Below are 12,364 nucleotides of genomic sequence, written 5' to 3'. Positions count from 1 at the left end.
AGGTCAGGAGATCGATACCATCCTGGCTAACACGGTGAAACCCCGTCTCTATTAAGAAATACAAAAAACTAGCTGGGCGAGGTGGCGGGCGCCTGTAGTCCCAGCTACTCGGGAGGCTGAGGCCGGAGAATGGCGTGAACCTGGGAGGCGGAGCTTGCAGTGAGCTGAGATCCGGCCACTGCACTCCATCCAGCCTGGGGGACAGAGTGAGACTCCGTCTCAAAAAAAAAAAAAAAAAAAAAAGAAAATAAGTAACTGCACCTCTACTTCCCGTGCGAGTCCTAAGTTGAATTCAGTGTTGCCCTAAACTGGCTTGTTAGGGTGGGTTTTTACTGGGTGGATTTGTGGCTGTAAAATACTGTGTCTTGAATGACTGTGTATAGTTCAGAACTAAAAGGATGTAACTGGCATCTAGAATTTTTTTTTTTTATTTCAGAGTAGTATTAGAAGGGCGCATTAACAACTACTCATAATTCTTATGTATCAGAAATTAATCACGGTGTTTTGCATATAGTAAGTGCACTATAAATGTAAGTTGTGACTTTTTTTCTCTTATAGGGGAGTTTGTCTGGTTTTTAATGTTTTTTCGTGGTAATAAAGTTTTTAAGACTTTGAAAACTGGATTTTTTTTTTTTAAGATCTCAGCTCTGTCTCCCAGACTGAAGTGCAGTGGCGTAATCTCGGCTCACTGCAACCTCTGTCTCCCAGGCTCAAGCAATTCTCCCACCTCAGCCTCTGGCGTAGCTGGGACTACAGACATGCGCCATGATGCCTGGCTAGTTTTTGTATTTTTTGCAGAGATGGGGTTTCACTATATTCGCCAGGCTGGTCTTGAACTCCTGAGTTCAAGCGATCCACCCACCTTGACCTCCCAAAGTGTTGGGATTACAGGCGTGAGCCACTGTGCCCTACCAAAAACTGGATTTTTGTACTATAAAGTTGTGTGTTTGTGTTATATACATCTATACAAAGAAATTTGTGTCTCCTTGTACTTTTGTGTTTTCTGAAGCCTGTCATGGGCCTAACAAGAGTTCCTGCTTGTGAATGTTTAGTTGGGATAAGTGTTTCAGAGAGAAAGGTATGCTAATTAACTAAATTATTTTCTTTTCTTTTTTAGTTTAAATATGGAAAAATTTCTTCCAAACATAATGGGAGTGTGAAAAAGGGTGTTATTTTTGCTACTTACTCTTCACTTATTGGTGAAAGCCAGTCTGGCGGCAAGTACAAAACTAGGTTAAAACAACTTCTGCATTGGTGTGGTGATGACTTCGATGGAGTGGTATCCTTTATGGCAAATATTTTTCTATTTTTTAATGATAAGAAAATTGTAAAAGGGTAGACTTTTGGGAAACAGGAATCTTGAGATTAAACGAACTGCTGGAGTGTAAACTTCAATGATTACCTAGAGTACAAAGGGATTGGAAAGTTGATTCGTTTTTTTACCTGTCAGATAGGAAACTAACCTCCTGGTTTGGAAAAATGTTAATAGATATGAGGAATACTGAATATTGTATTCCCCTTTTGAGGATTAACATTGCATATTTACATAGCAGAATACCCGAGAAGATTCAGAGAAAGAAAACTGTTAGAACTTAGTGGTCCCAAACTTGTTCACAGTATGTCTTTTAACTGTCCTGCATGAGGAACGTCACTTTTTGAAATGCTGATTAAGTTGGTTACCAATCATGCTTCTGCTGATATAAGTTACCAAATAACAACTTCTTGCTGCAGTGGGTTCTTTTCTCTGTTTTAATTTAGAAGCAAATTGCTGGTTTAGATAAATTCCAAATTCAGTGAATGTCTTTGAGGCTAGAGGGAGGAGGATGTAACTGGGGAAAGGCCCATAGGACTTCCTGTGTATTTGTAGTCATAAAGTAGACAATCAGAAGGCCTCAGGGAAATAAAAGTTAACTCTTCTTGAAAGACTGGAGATACTTAATACTGACGTGGTACATTCCTTAATTCATTCCATTTAGATAGTGTTTGATGAGTGTCATAAAGCCAAAAACTTATGTCCTGTTGGTTCTTCAAAGCCAACCAAGACAGGCTTAGCAGTTTTAGAGCTTCAGAACAAATTGCCAAAAGCCAGAGTTGTTTATGCTAGTGCAACTGGTGAGTAGTTATTTATTTAAAAATATATATTGTAGGTTATTGTTTCAACTATAATATATTTCATTTGTGGGATTTTCAGGTGCTTCTGAACCACGCAACATGGCCTATATGAACCGTCTTGGCATATGGGGTGAGGGTACTCCATTTAGAGAATTCAGTGATTTTATTCAAGCAGTAGAACGGAGGTAATGCAGTTTACGGTATATACTGTTTTCAGTAGCAATCTAAGAAATGTGTTATTCCTAAAGCCCGTTCTCTGTATGTTAAAATTCAACTTTATTGGTAGTTACTGTATGTTTTAATTTTATTCAGAGGAGTTGGTGCCATGGAAATAGTTGCTATGGATATGAAGCTTAGAGGAATGTACATTGCTCGACAGCTGAGCTTTACTGGAGTGACCTTCAAAATTGAGGAAGTTCTTCTTTCTCAGAGCTATGTTAAAATGTATAACAAAGCCGTCAAGCTGGTGAGGAATTTTTCTTCTTTCCTAGTGTTTATTTAATGTATCTGATAATGTTTCTGTTAGTTTTGGTGATTGTGATGCCTCCTGCCCGTGGGAATGTATTTCTGCTATAAAACAACAGATGAAGCCAGGCGCTGTGGCTCATGCCTGTAATCCCAGCACTTGGGAGGCTGAGGCGAGCGGATCACCTGAGGTCAAGAGTTCGAGACCAGCCTGGCCTACATGTTGAAACCTCATCTCTACTAAAAGTACGGAAAAAAATTAGTCAGGCATGGTGGCACGCACCTGTAGTGCCAACTACTTGGAGAGGCTGAGGCAGGAGAATTGCTTGAACCCAGGAGGCGGAGGTTGCAGTGAACCAAGATTGTGCCACTGCACTCCAGCTTGGGTAACAGAGGGAGACTCCATCGCTAAACAAAAATAAAAACAAAACAAAACAAACCAGATGAGTTACCAGATGATAGGCTGTTTAACCAATGTGGATTTTTTTTTTTTTTTTTTTTGAGGCAGGGTCTTACTCTGTCACCCAGACTGGAGTACAGTGGTGTGATCTTGGCTTACTGCAACCTCTACCAACCAGGTTCAAGGAGTCCTCCCAACACTGCCTCCTGAGTAGCAGGGACTGCAGGCACGTGCCACCGTGCCTGGCTAATTTTTGTATTTTTTGGCAGAGATGAGGTTTTACAGTGTTGCCCAGCCTGATCTGGGCTCAAGTGATTCACCTGCCTTAGCCTCCCAAAGTGCTGGGATTACAGGCCTCAGCCACTGCGCCTGGTCTAACCAATGTTGTTATATTTCAGATTTCCCATGTTTTCATTTTGTTAAGGTAATTCATAAGTTAGAGCCATTTATTTCAGTTGCGTAGTTCTTAAAATCACATTATTTTGTAAAATAACTGCATTAGGTAATAAGAAACTTGAGACAACTGTGTGAGTATCCTGAGAAATAGATTCCCAAGTTACTAAAGATGATTTATTAAATTAATATTAAATGGTCTTGCACTTAACATTATTTTGATTTAATTGGTATTTTTAAATAACTAGACTCAAAGATGAAGTGTCTAAAATGTTGATTGTGTATGTTCAGTGGGTCATCGCCAGAGAGCGGTTTCAGCAAGCTGCAGATCTGATTGATGCCGAGCAACGAATGAAGAAGTCCATGTGGGGTCAGTTCTGGTCTGCTCACCAGAGGTTCTTCAAATACTTATGCATAGCATCCAAAGTTAAAAGGGTTGTGCAACTAGCTCGAGAGGAAATCAAGAATGGAAAAGTAAGTAGAAGAACACAGTAAGAGATTTATTGGTTTTGGGTTATGTTGTTTAGTCTTTGTGGGTGCTGAGGTTTTCGGCTTGTAAAATCGGGTTTTCCTAAAGGGTAGTCGAACTTTTAAAAAACACATTTCCTAAAATTATAAAAGCAATGCCTGCTTAGAGAATTTAGAGAATTCAGAAAAGTATAACAAAGTAAACATCACTATAATTGGTCATCCATAGCTGGTAGCACTGGTAGCATATGGATGTGTATTGCATTAAGGTTTTTTCTTTTTGGTGAATGTTTATCTACTTAAAGGATAAGATACTATAAACTCTACAAGGGCAGGTGCTTCACTCTTGCTTACTACTGTCTGTAATCCTGTCTCCTGCCTAAATTTTTGACACATAACCTGTCTCAAATATATAGAAGAAATAAGTAAAACAAATGTGTGTTTTAATAATGGGGACATTCTTGTTTGAAATCTTTGTTTAGCTAAATATTTAAAATATGTCTTGGTAAGAAACCACAAACATTATTTGTAATTAACATGTTTTCTTTTTTCTCCAGTGTGTTGTAATTGGTCTACAGTCTACAGGAGAAGCTAGAACATTAGAAGCTTTGGAAGAGGGCGGGGGAGAATTGAATGATTTTGTTTCAACTGCCAAGTAATGTTTTTGTTTTTCTTTTTGAGTTCTTACTTAGATTAGTTCCAATGTGGGCATTGCCTGGAGACAAAACTTTTGATTCACCTGCATCATCTTTGAGTTTTCTTGATCTGAGTTTTCTGCTTTTCTGTGACGGTGTATCTGTTGGAAAACAGTACCAGAAATCTTATAATCCTAAAATGTTAAGCGTTTTTCCAATATTACGTAGAGTATGTGAACTAACAGAAGGGCTTGGTTTTGTTTGTCTTGTACATCTTGGAAATCTGTGACAGCTTGGTTTAGTTTCAGTTTTAGTGTTCTGTATTTGAAATTACCATTATCTACAGGAACAGTAACTGTAGTTCGTCCTAATGTAACAAAGTCTACTTTATAAGTTGACTGAGCGTGGTGCCTCACACCTGTAAGCTCAGCACTTTAGGAGGCCGAGGTGGGCGCATCATTTAAGGTCGGTGGTTCGAGACCAGCCTGGCCAAAATGGTGAAACCCCATCTCTAGTAAAAATACAAAAATTAGCTGGGCATGGTGGCACATGCCCTGTAGTCCCACCTACCTGGGAGGCTGAGACAGGAGAATCCCTTGAACCCGGGAGGTGGAGGTTGCAGTGAGCACCACTCCACTCCACTCTGGGCAGCAGAGTGAGACCCTGTCTCAAAAAAAAAAAAAAGAAAGTCTACTATAAAGTTTAAAATAAGCATGAGATCTTCAGAAATAGATTTTAAAATGTTTTAGGCATTGTTTTTAGTTTGCCTAACCTCCAGATTCAAACTCTGGTAGTAAATTGAGCAAAATAAACTTCCTGCTCTATTATTTTGTGCCTCGGGATGCATTCAAATGCTCCTTTTATAAGCAATACATGAGGCTCATCCCTGTAATCCAAGTACTTTGGGAGGCTGAGTCGGGCAAATCACCAGACGTCAGGAGTTTGAGACCAGCTTGGCCAACACGGTGAAACCCCGTGCTACTAAAAATACAGAAATTAGCCAGGCATGGTGGCGGGCACCTGAGAGGCCGAGGCAGGAGAATTGCTTGAACCCAGGATGTGGAGGTTTCAGTAAGCTGAGATTGGACCATTGCACTCCAGCCGGGGGTGACAAAGACTCTGTCTCAAAAAAAAAAAAAAAAAAAAAGCAAGACATACGCCTGCTAATCTATATTTTTCTGTACATGATTACCTAGAACTATCGTGTCCGGAACGGCAGCCTCTCATCACATGTGGCTATTGAGCAGTTGAAATGACCGGTCCATATTGAGATGGTTTTGTATGTGTGTACTGAGCCAGGTTTCAAAGACTCCTTAAGAAAAAATAATGTAAAATATATGTGTTGACATGGTACATTGAGTTAAATAACATGTATTATTAAAGTTAGTTCCACCAGTTTTATTTATTTTTACTTTTTTAATGTAAGCGATCAGAAAATGTAATAATTGTGTATGTGGTTTGGCTTGCGTTCTTATTATTTAGTTGGACAGCCTTGGGCTAGAAAATTAAAATTTATTTGAGCTTGTTTATCAATATTTTGTAAAACTGAGCAAGGTATATTTCAATATATTTAATAAGACTTTACATATAATTACTTTGTCAACTGAATCAGTAATTGTCACTGTTTCTCTCCTACAGAGGTGTGTTGCAGTCACTCATTGAAAAACATTTTCCTGCTCCAGACAGGAAAAAACTTTATAGTTTGCTAGGAATCGATTTGACAGCTCCAAGTAACAACAGTTCACCAAGAGATAGTCCTTGTAAAGAAAATAAAATAAAGAAGCGGAAAGGTGAGTACTTTAAAAAAGGAAAAATAGGTAATCCCAGCACTTTGGGAGGCTGAGGCGGGCAGATCACAAGGTCAGGAGATGGAGACCATTCTGGCTAACACGGTGAAACCCCGTCTCTACTAAAAATACAAAAAATTAGCCGGGCGTCATGGTGGGCGCCTGTAGTCCCAGCTACTCGGGAGGCTGAGGCAGGAGAATGGCGTGAACCTGGGAGGCAGAGTTTGCAGTGAACCGAGATTGCGCCACTGCACTCCAGCCTGGGTGACAGAGCAAGACTCCGTCTCAAAAAAAAAAGAATAGTTGATGTCGAAAATACCACAAACATAAGCATTTGAAAGTGGCTATATTTTGGAAATGAACTGCCTTCCATGAATTCACAAATGATTCCAAATTTTCACTGTCACTTGTACAATTTTGAATGCACAAGTTATCCCCGTTTTAAATTAGGAATTGAGCAATTCACTGGTGGTTGGCAGTGTGTTAAGCACTTGGCTGTATACATTCTACCATATAACCTGGCAGAGGTCCATATGAAATTAGATCTTATTTTTCCAGTTTTATAGATAGAGGTCACTAAAGCACAGAAAGATTTAAAGGTTAAAGAGTTTTCCTAGGTTCACAGAGATAGTTAATGATGCATGGGAACTAAAACCTGTGTCTTTGTATATTGTGAAACCTGTTTTTTAATATATAGAGAGCTGGGTGTTTCAGTAGTCTTCTTTAAAAGAGCCCTTTTTTTTTTTTTTTTTTTTTTTTTTTTTTTTTTTTTTTTTTTTTGGTGACAGGGTCCCCGTCACCTGAGCTGGAGTGCAGTGGCACCATCTTGGCTCACTGCAACTCTGCCTCCTGGGTTCAAGGAGCTGGGATTACAGGGATGCACCACCGTGCCCTGCTAATTTTTGTATTTTTAGTAGAGACGGGGTTTCGCCATGTTAGCCAGGCTGGTCTTGAACTCCTGAGCTTAAGCAGTGTGCCTGCCTGGGCCTCCCAAAGTGCTGGGATTACAGGTGTGAGCCATCCCACCTAGCCCTGTTTGGATTTTAGAAGTTGACTTCTTTCTGGGCACGGTGGCTCACGCCTGTAATTCCAGCTCTTTGGGAGGTTGAGGCAGGTGGATCACCTGAGGTCAGGAGTTCAAGGCCAGCCTGGCCAATATGGCGAAACCCCATCTCTACATAAAATACAAAACTTAGCTGGGCCTGGTGGCAGGGCGCTTCATAATCCCAGCTACACGGGAGGCTGAGGTATTAGAATCTCTTGAACTCGGGGGCTGGAGGTTGCAGTGAGCCAAGATTATGCCACTACACTTTAGCCTGAGAGACAGAGTGAGACACTGGGAAAAAAAATATCTGGTCATGGTGGCATGTGCCTGTAGTCCCGGGTATTTGAGAGGCTGAGGTGGGAGGATCACATGAGCCAGGGAAGTTGAGGCTGCAGTGAGCTATGATTGTGGCACTGCACTCCAGGCTGGGCAACAGAGTGAGGCCCTATCTCCAAAAATAAAAAAGTTTTATAAATTGATTTTCTGTTGATTTTCTAAGTATTCTGTGTCTATAAACCTATAATTATTAGGCCTCTTCTCAAATCCGATACACAAATTGTGACTATGCCAGAGTTTCTGCTTTTACTCTGTTGTCCTGAATTTGTTTTGAAACTGGTACACTTGAAGGCAGTCTTGACTTAGTACTTCTGTATCCAGTCTCTTCTTCAGAATAAATGTTTATAACCTTATTTTTTATGGGAGTCCAAAAGGTTGCACTGACTTGTGAATTCTGTTTGTTCTTTGACTTACATAAATACTTTTCCTCTGCACTTTTCATTTGAATTAATTCATGAACTAAATATGATGTACTGGATCTTAAGAAACATTGAATTTGGGCTGACCCTCTTGTTTGTGACTGGGGGTAGGTGAAGAAATAACTCGAGAAGCCAAAAAAGCACGAAAAGTAGGTGGCCTTACTGGTAGCAGTTCTGATGACAGTGGAAGTGAATCTGATGCCTCTGATAATGAAGAAAGTGACTATGAGAGCTCTAAAAACATGAGTTCTGGAGATGATGACGATTTCAACCCATTTAGAGATGAGTCTAGTGAGGATGATGAAAATGGTAAGTTCAGTATATTAAATATGCACTAAGGCATAATTAATATTTCAGTGTATTTGAAAATGGGGTATGAAACCTTTTCTTCTATACAGTACAAATGATCACACAGATTCTAATCTTTGCTTGGTGGAGAGCTCCAGGCTTATCTACCTTCTGGAGGTTTCAGCCTCATATATGTGATAAGATAACCTCAATTTTGTGCAGTTATTTTTAACTTGAAAACATGGATTTGTACCCTGTGGTGTATGGATGACTAATGTAGGTAGTGATCAATTATCAGTTAACACTATAAAAAATTTCATCATGCCTGTAATGCCAGCAATTTGGAAGGCTGAGGTGGGCGGATCACCTGAGGCTGGGAGTTCGAGACCAGCCTAACCAACATGGAGAAACCCTGTCTCTACTTAAAATACAAAATTAGCCGGGTGTGGTGGCACATGCCTGTAATCCCAGCTACTCGGAGGCTGAGGCAGGATAATCACTTGAACCTGGGATGTGGAGGTTGCAGTGAGCCGAGATTGCGCTATTGCACTCCAGCCTGGGCAACAAGAGTGAAACTCTGTCTTAAAAAAGAAAAAATTTCAAAGGCTGTTCCCTTTGAAGATTCTGTACTTGTTTTAACAAGTGATTTGACATATATCTTTCCTTAACACTCAGATCCCTGGTTAATCAGAAAAGACCACAAGAAAAACAAAGAGAAAAAAAAGAAGAAAAGTATAGATCCAGATTCTATTCAAAGTGCCTTATTAGCATCAGGTCTTGGATCAAAACGACCTAGTTTTTCATCTACACCAGTTATCTCACCTGCTCCTAACAGTACACCAGGTATCCATATAGAAACTTCCTTTTTGAAATACTCTTTTAAACAAAAATATTTAAACTTTGTACTAAGTTTTAACAAATGTTCTTTACCTAGCTAACAGTAACACCAACAGTAACAATAGCCTTATAACAAGTCAGGATGCTGTGGAAAGGGCTCAGCAGATGAAGAAAGACCTGCTTGATAAGTTAGAAAAATTAGCTGAAGACCTCCCCCCTAATACCCTGGATGAACTTATCGATGAACTTGGTGGCCCTGAGAACGTTGCTGAGGTAAATAGGCCTGTATCTCTTGGTGACATTTTTGCCATTTGAACCCCTGTAAAATGAGTTGCATTTATAGTATTATCACATAATAATCTAAATTTCTTAGATCATAGAATTCTTGTTCTACTTTTGTTGCCATCCTGCACCCAGTGAACTGCTGCCTCCAGTATCTGAGTGTCGTCCCAAGCCACTGGTCCTAGTTACTGCACTTGTCACGCATCATCTTTTGTGATCGTGGCCATGTGTCAAGCTTTTTCCAGGGACTACGTTACAGTGTTCTGTATCCTTCAGTGCCTGGTGCAGCACAGCCCGTGCTCATATCTCCCAAGTGTCTTTAAGGAGAGAGGCACTGAGTCTATCCACCGCAGTCAGATACCTTCATTGTAATGACATTGTTTGGCTTCTCAGATGACCGGTCGCAAGGGACGGGTTGTGAGCAACGATGATGGAAGCATATCTTATGAGTCAAGATCTGAACTTGATGTGCCTGTGGAAATACTAAACATCACAGAAAAACAACGATTTATGGATGGAGATAAGGTATGTTTTACTAGGATGTTTCTCAGTGAAAAGAACAATTCCCGTATATTTAGATTAAGCTTCAGAAGAGTTTTTTTCCTTTTAATATAAGTTATGTCCATTGAGTATTGTCATTCTGTATTTTTTAGTAATTGTACATACTGAATATTGTATGTGTTTTTATTATTTTGTCATTAAATATAATAAATATTGGCCAGGTGCAGTGGCTCAGGCCTGTAATCCCAGCATTTTGGGAGGCCAGGGCGGGTAGATCATTTGAGCTCTGGAGTTTGAGACCAGTCTGGGTAGCATGGTGAAACCCCGTCTCTACTGAAAATACAAAAAATTAGCTGGGTGTGGTAGTGCATGCCTGTAGTCCCAGCTGCTCAGAAGGCAGAGGTGGGAGGATAGCTTAATCCTTGGTGGCGCAGGTTGCAGTGAGCCGAGATCGCACCATTACACTCCAGCCTGGGCAACAGAGCTATTACGTATATTTTTTTAGTAATTTCCCTTACTTACTGAATATTTTACATGCTTTTATTATTTTATCATTGAATGTAATAAATATTGTGTATAATGCATAGAATTAGATATGGCTCTTGAGTACTTTGGAGGCTTTTGAAATATTTAATCATGATGTAAAACACTTCGTTCACGCCGGGCATGGTGGCTTATGCCTGTAATCCCAGCACTTTGGGAGGCCATGACGAGCGGATCATGAGGTCAGGAGTTCAAGTCCAGCCTGGCAAACATGGTGAAACCCCACCTCTACTAAAAATACAAAAATTGGTCGGGCATGGTGGCAGGTGCCCGTAGTCCCAGCTACTCAGGAGGCTGAGGCAGCAGAATAGCTTGAACCTGGGAAGCGGAGGTTGCAGTGAGCCAAGACTGCACCATTGCACTCCAACCTGGGCAACTGTCTCAAAAAAAAAAAAAAAAAAAGTTCTCTTAGTTCGTCTTGGTGTTGTGACATCTAATGTCATTGTAGTGTCATTCTGATTTTGAGTCTAAAATATTTATGTCCATATTACTAGTAACTTTGGTTTCACTGCGTATTTTATTGCTGTATCATTTTATATTAAGATGATTTACTGTAAATGGCTTATAGATTACATTCCCATATCCAACCATTGTAGAGATTTTGGGTGCCTCCAGAGACTCTTTTTTTTTTTTTTTTTTTTTGAGACAGAGTCTCACTCTGTTGCCCAAGCTAGAGTGCAGTGCAGTGGCGTGATCTCAACTCTGTTACCTCTGCCTCCTGTGTCAAAGTGATTCTCGTGCCTCAGCTTCCCGAGTAGCTGGGACTACAGGCACGCACCTCCACGCCTGGCTAATTTTTGTATTTTTTGACAGAGACAGGTTTCACCATATTGACAAGGCTTCTCTTGAACTCCTGACCTCAAGTGATGTGCCCACCTCTGCCTCCCAAAATGCCGAGATTATAGGCATGAGCTACTATGCTGACCCAGAGACTCTTTCTGTAGACTTTTTGTTTGTTTGAGAAGGACCATCACTTTGTCCCCCAGGCTGGAATGCAGTGGTGCGATCTCGGCTCATTGCCACCTCCACTTCCCGGGTTCAAGCAGTTCTCTGCCTCAGCCTCCTAAGTAGCTGGGAATACAGGCACACACCACCACACCTGGCTAATTTTTGTGTATTTAATAGAGACAGGGTTTTGCCATGTTGGCCAGGCTGGTCTTGAACTCCTGACCTCAAACGATCCATTCACCTCAACCTCTCAAAAGTGGTAGGATTACAAGAGTTTGAGACCAGCCTGGGCAACATAGTGGGACCCCCGCTCCCCCCGTACAGGGAAAATAGTCACATGGTGGTACATGCCCACAGTCCCAGCTACTGGGAGGCTGAGGTGAAAGGATCGCTTGAGCTTGAGAGGTGAAAACTGTAGAGAGCTATGATTGCACCACTGCACTCCAGCTTGTGTGACAGAGTGAGACCCTGTCTCAAAAAATATATATATACAAAAAGCTAATGATACATATTTTCAAGATTGTAGGTACAGGTATTAGTTATTTTATGTAATTGCTTCATTAATCTACACCCTTATGCATTAGGAATTACAGTAGTTGGAATTAGTTTTGGTTGCTAAATAACAGAAAATACAAAGTCTGTTAAGTATTGGTTTCAATAAGAGAGAAGATTATTTCTCTCATGGACACATTTGGGTAGGTGGAGAAGGGCTTGTATGCCCCCTTGAAGCCCAGGCATCTTCCGTGTTGTTCATTAAATTACGTGGGCCTCCATTTCCAAGTTACCTTTGTATTCCAAGATACCTGCTTCAGACTCTGTCACTACCTCTACATTTTACCTAAAAGAGAGGAGACAAGGGGATGAGAAGGGCATGTCGCCTGCTTTTAAGGACATTTCCTGTGCAT

General features: G+C 40.6%; 1 protein-coding gene across 1 annotated transcript in view; it reads left to right on the top strand.

Moving 5' to 3' along the window:
* Window positions 1-12,364, top strand: part of SBNO1 (strawberry notch homolog 1 (Drosophila)) — a 56,783-nt gene that overhangs the window by 8,702 nt on the left and 35,717 nt on the right. Inside the window, exons 6-16 of the mRNA XM_011964539.1 lie at window positions 1,118-1,279; window positions 1,977-2,112; window positions 2,192-2,297; window positions 2,425-2,578; window positions 3,662-3,844; window positions 4,396-4,493; window positions 6,112-6,263; window positions 8,172-8,369; window positions 9,024-9,191; window positions 9,283-9,458; window positions 9,861-9,992. Coding sequence (XP_011819929.1) covers window positions 1,118-1,279; window positions 1,977-2,112; window positions 2,192-2,297; window positions 2,425-2,578; window positions 3,662-3,844; window positions 4,396-4,493; window positions 6,112-6,263; window positions 8,172-8,369; window positions 9,024-9,191; window positions 9,283-9,458; window positions 9,861-9,992 — 1,665 coding nt within the window. The remainder of the gene's footprint in view (window positions 1-1,117; window positions 1,280-1,976; window positions 2,113-2,191; window positions 2,298-2,424; window positions 2,579-3,661; window positions 3,845-4,395; window positions 4,494-6,111; window positions 6,264-8,171; window positions 8,370-9,023; window positions 9,192-9,282; window positions 9,459-9,860; window positions 9,993-12,364) is intronic.

The sequence above is a fragment of the Mandrillus leucophaeus genome, unplaced genomic scaffold (genome assembly GCF_000951045.1).
Source record: "Mandrillus leucophaeus isolate KB7577 unplaced genomic scaffold, Mleu.le_1.0 Scaffold7, whole genome shotgun sequence".
In the NCBI taxonomy this organism is placed as follows: Eukaryota; Metazoa; Chordata; class Mammalia; order Primates; family Cercopithecidae; genus Mandrillus; species Mandrillus leucophaeus.
Note: the sequence above shows the minus strand (reverse complement) of the source record. Positions and strands in the feature narration are given on the sequence as shown.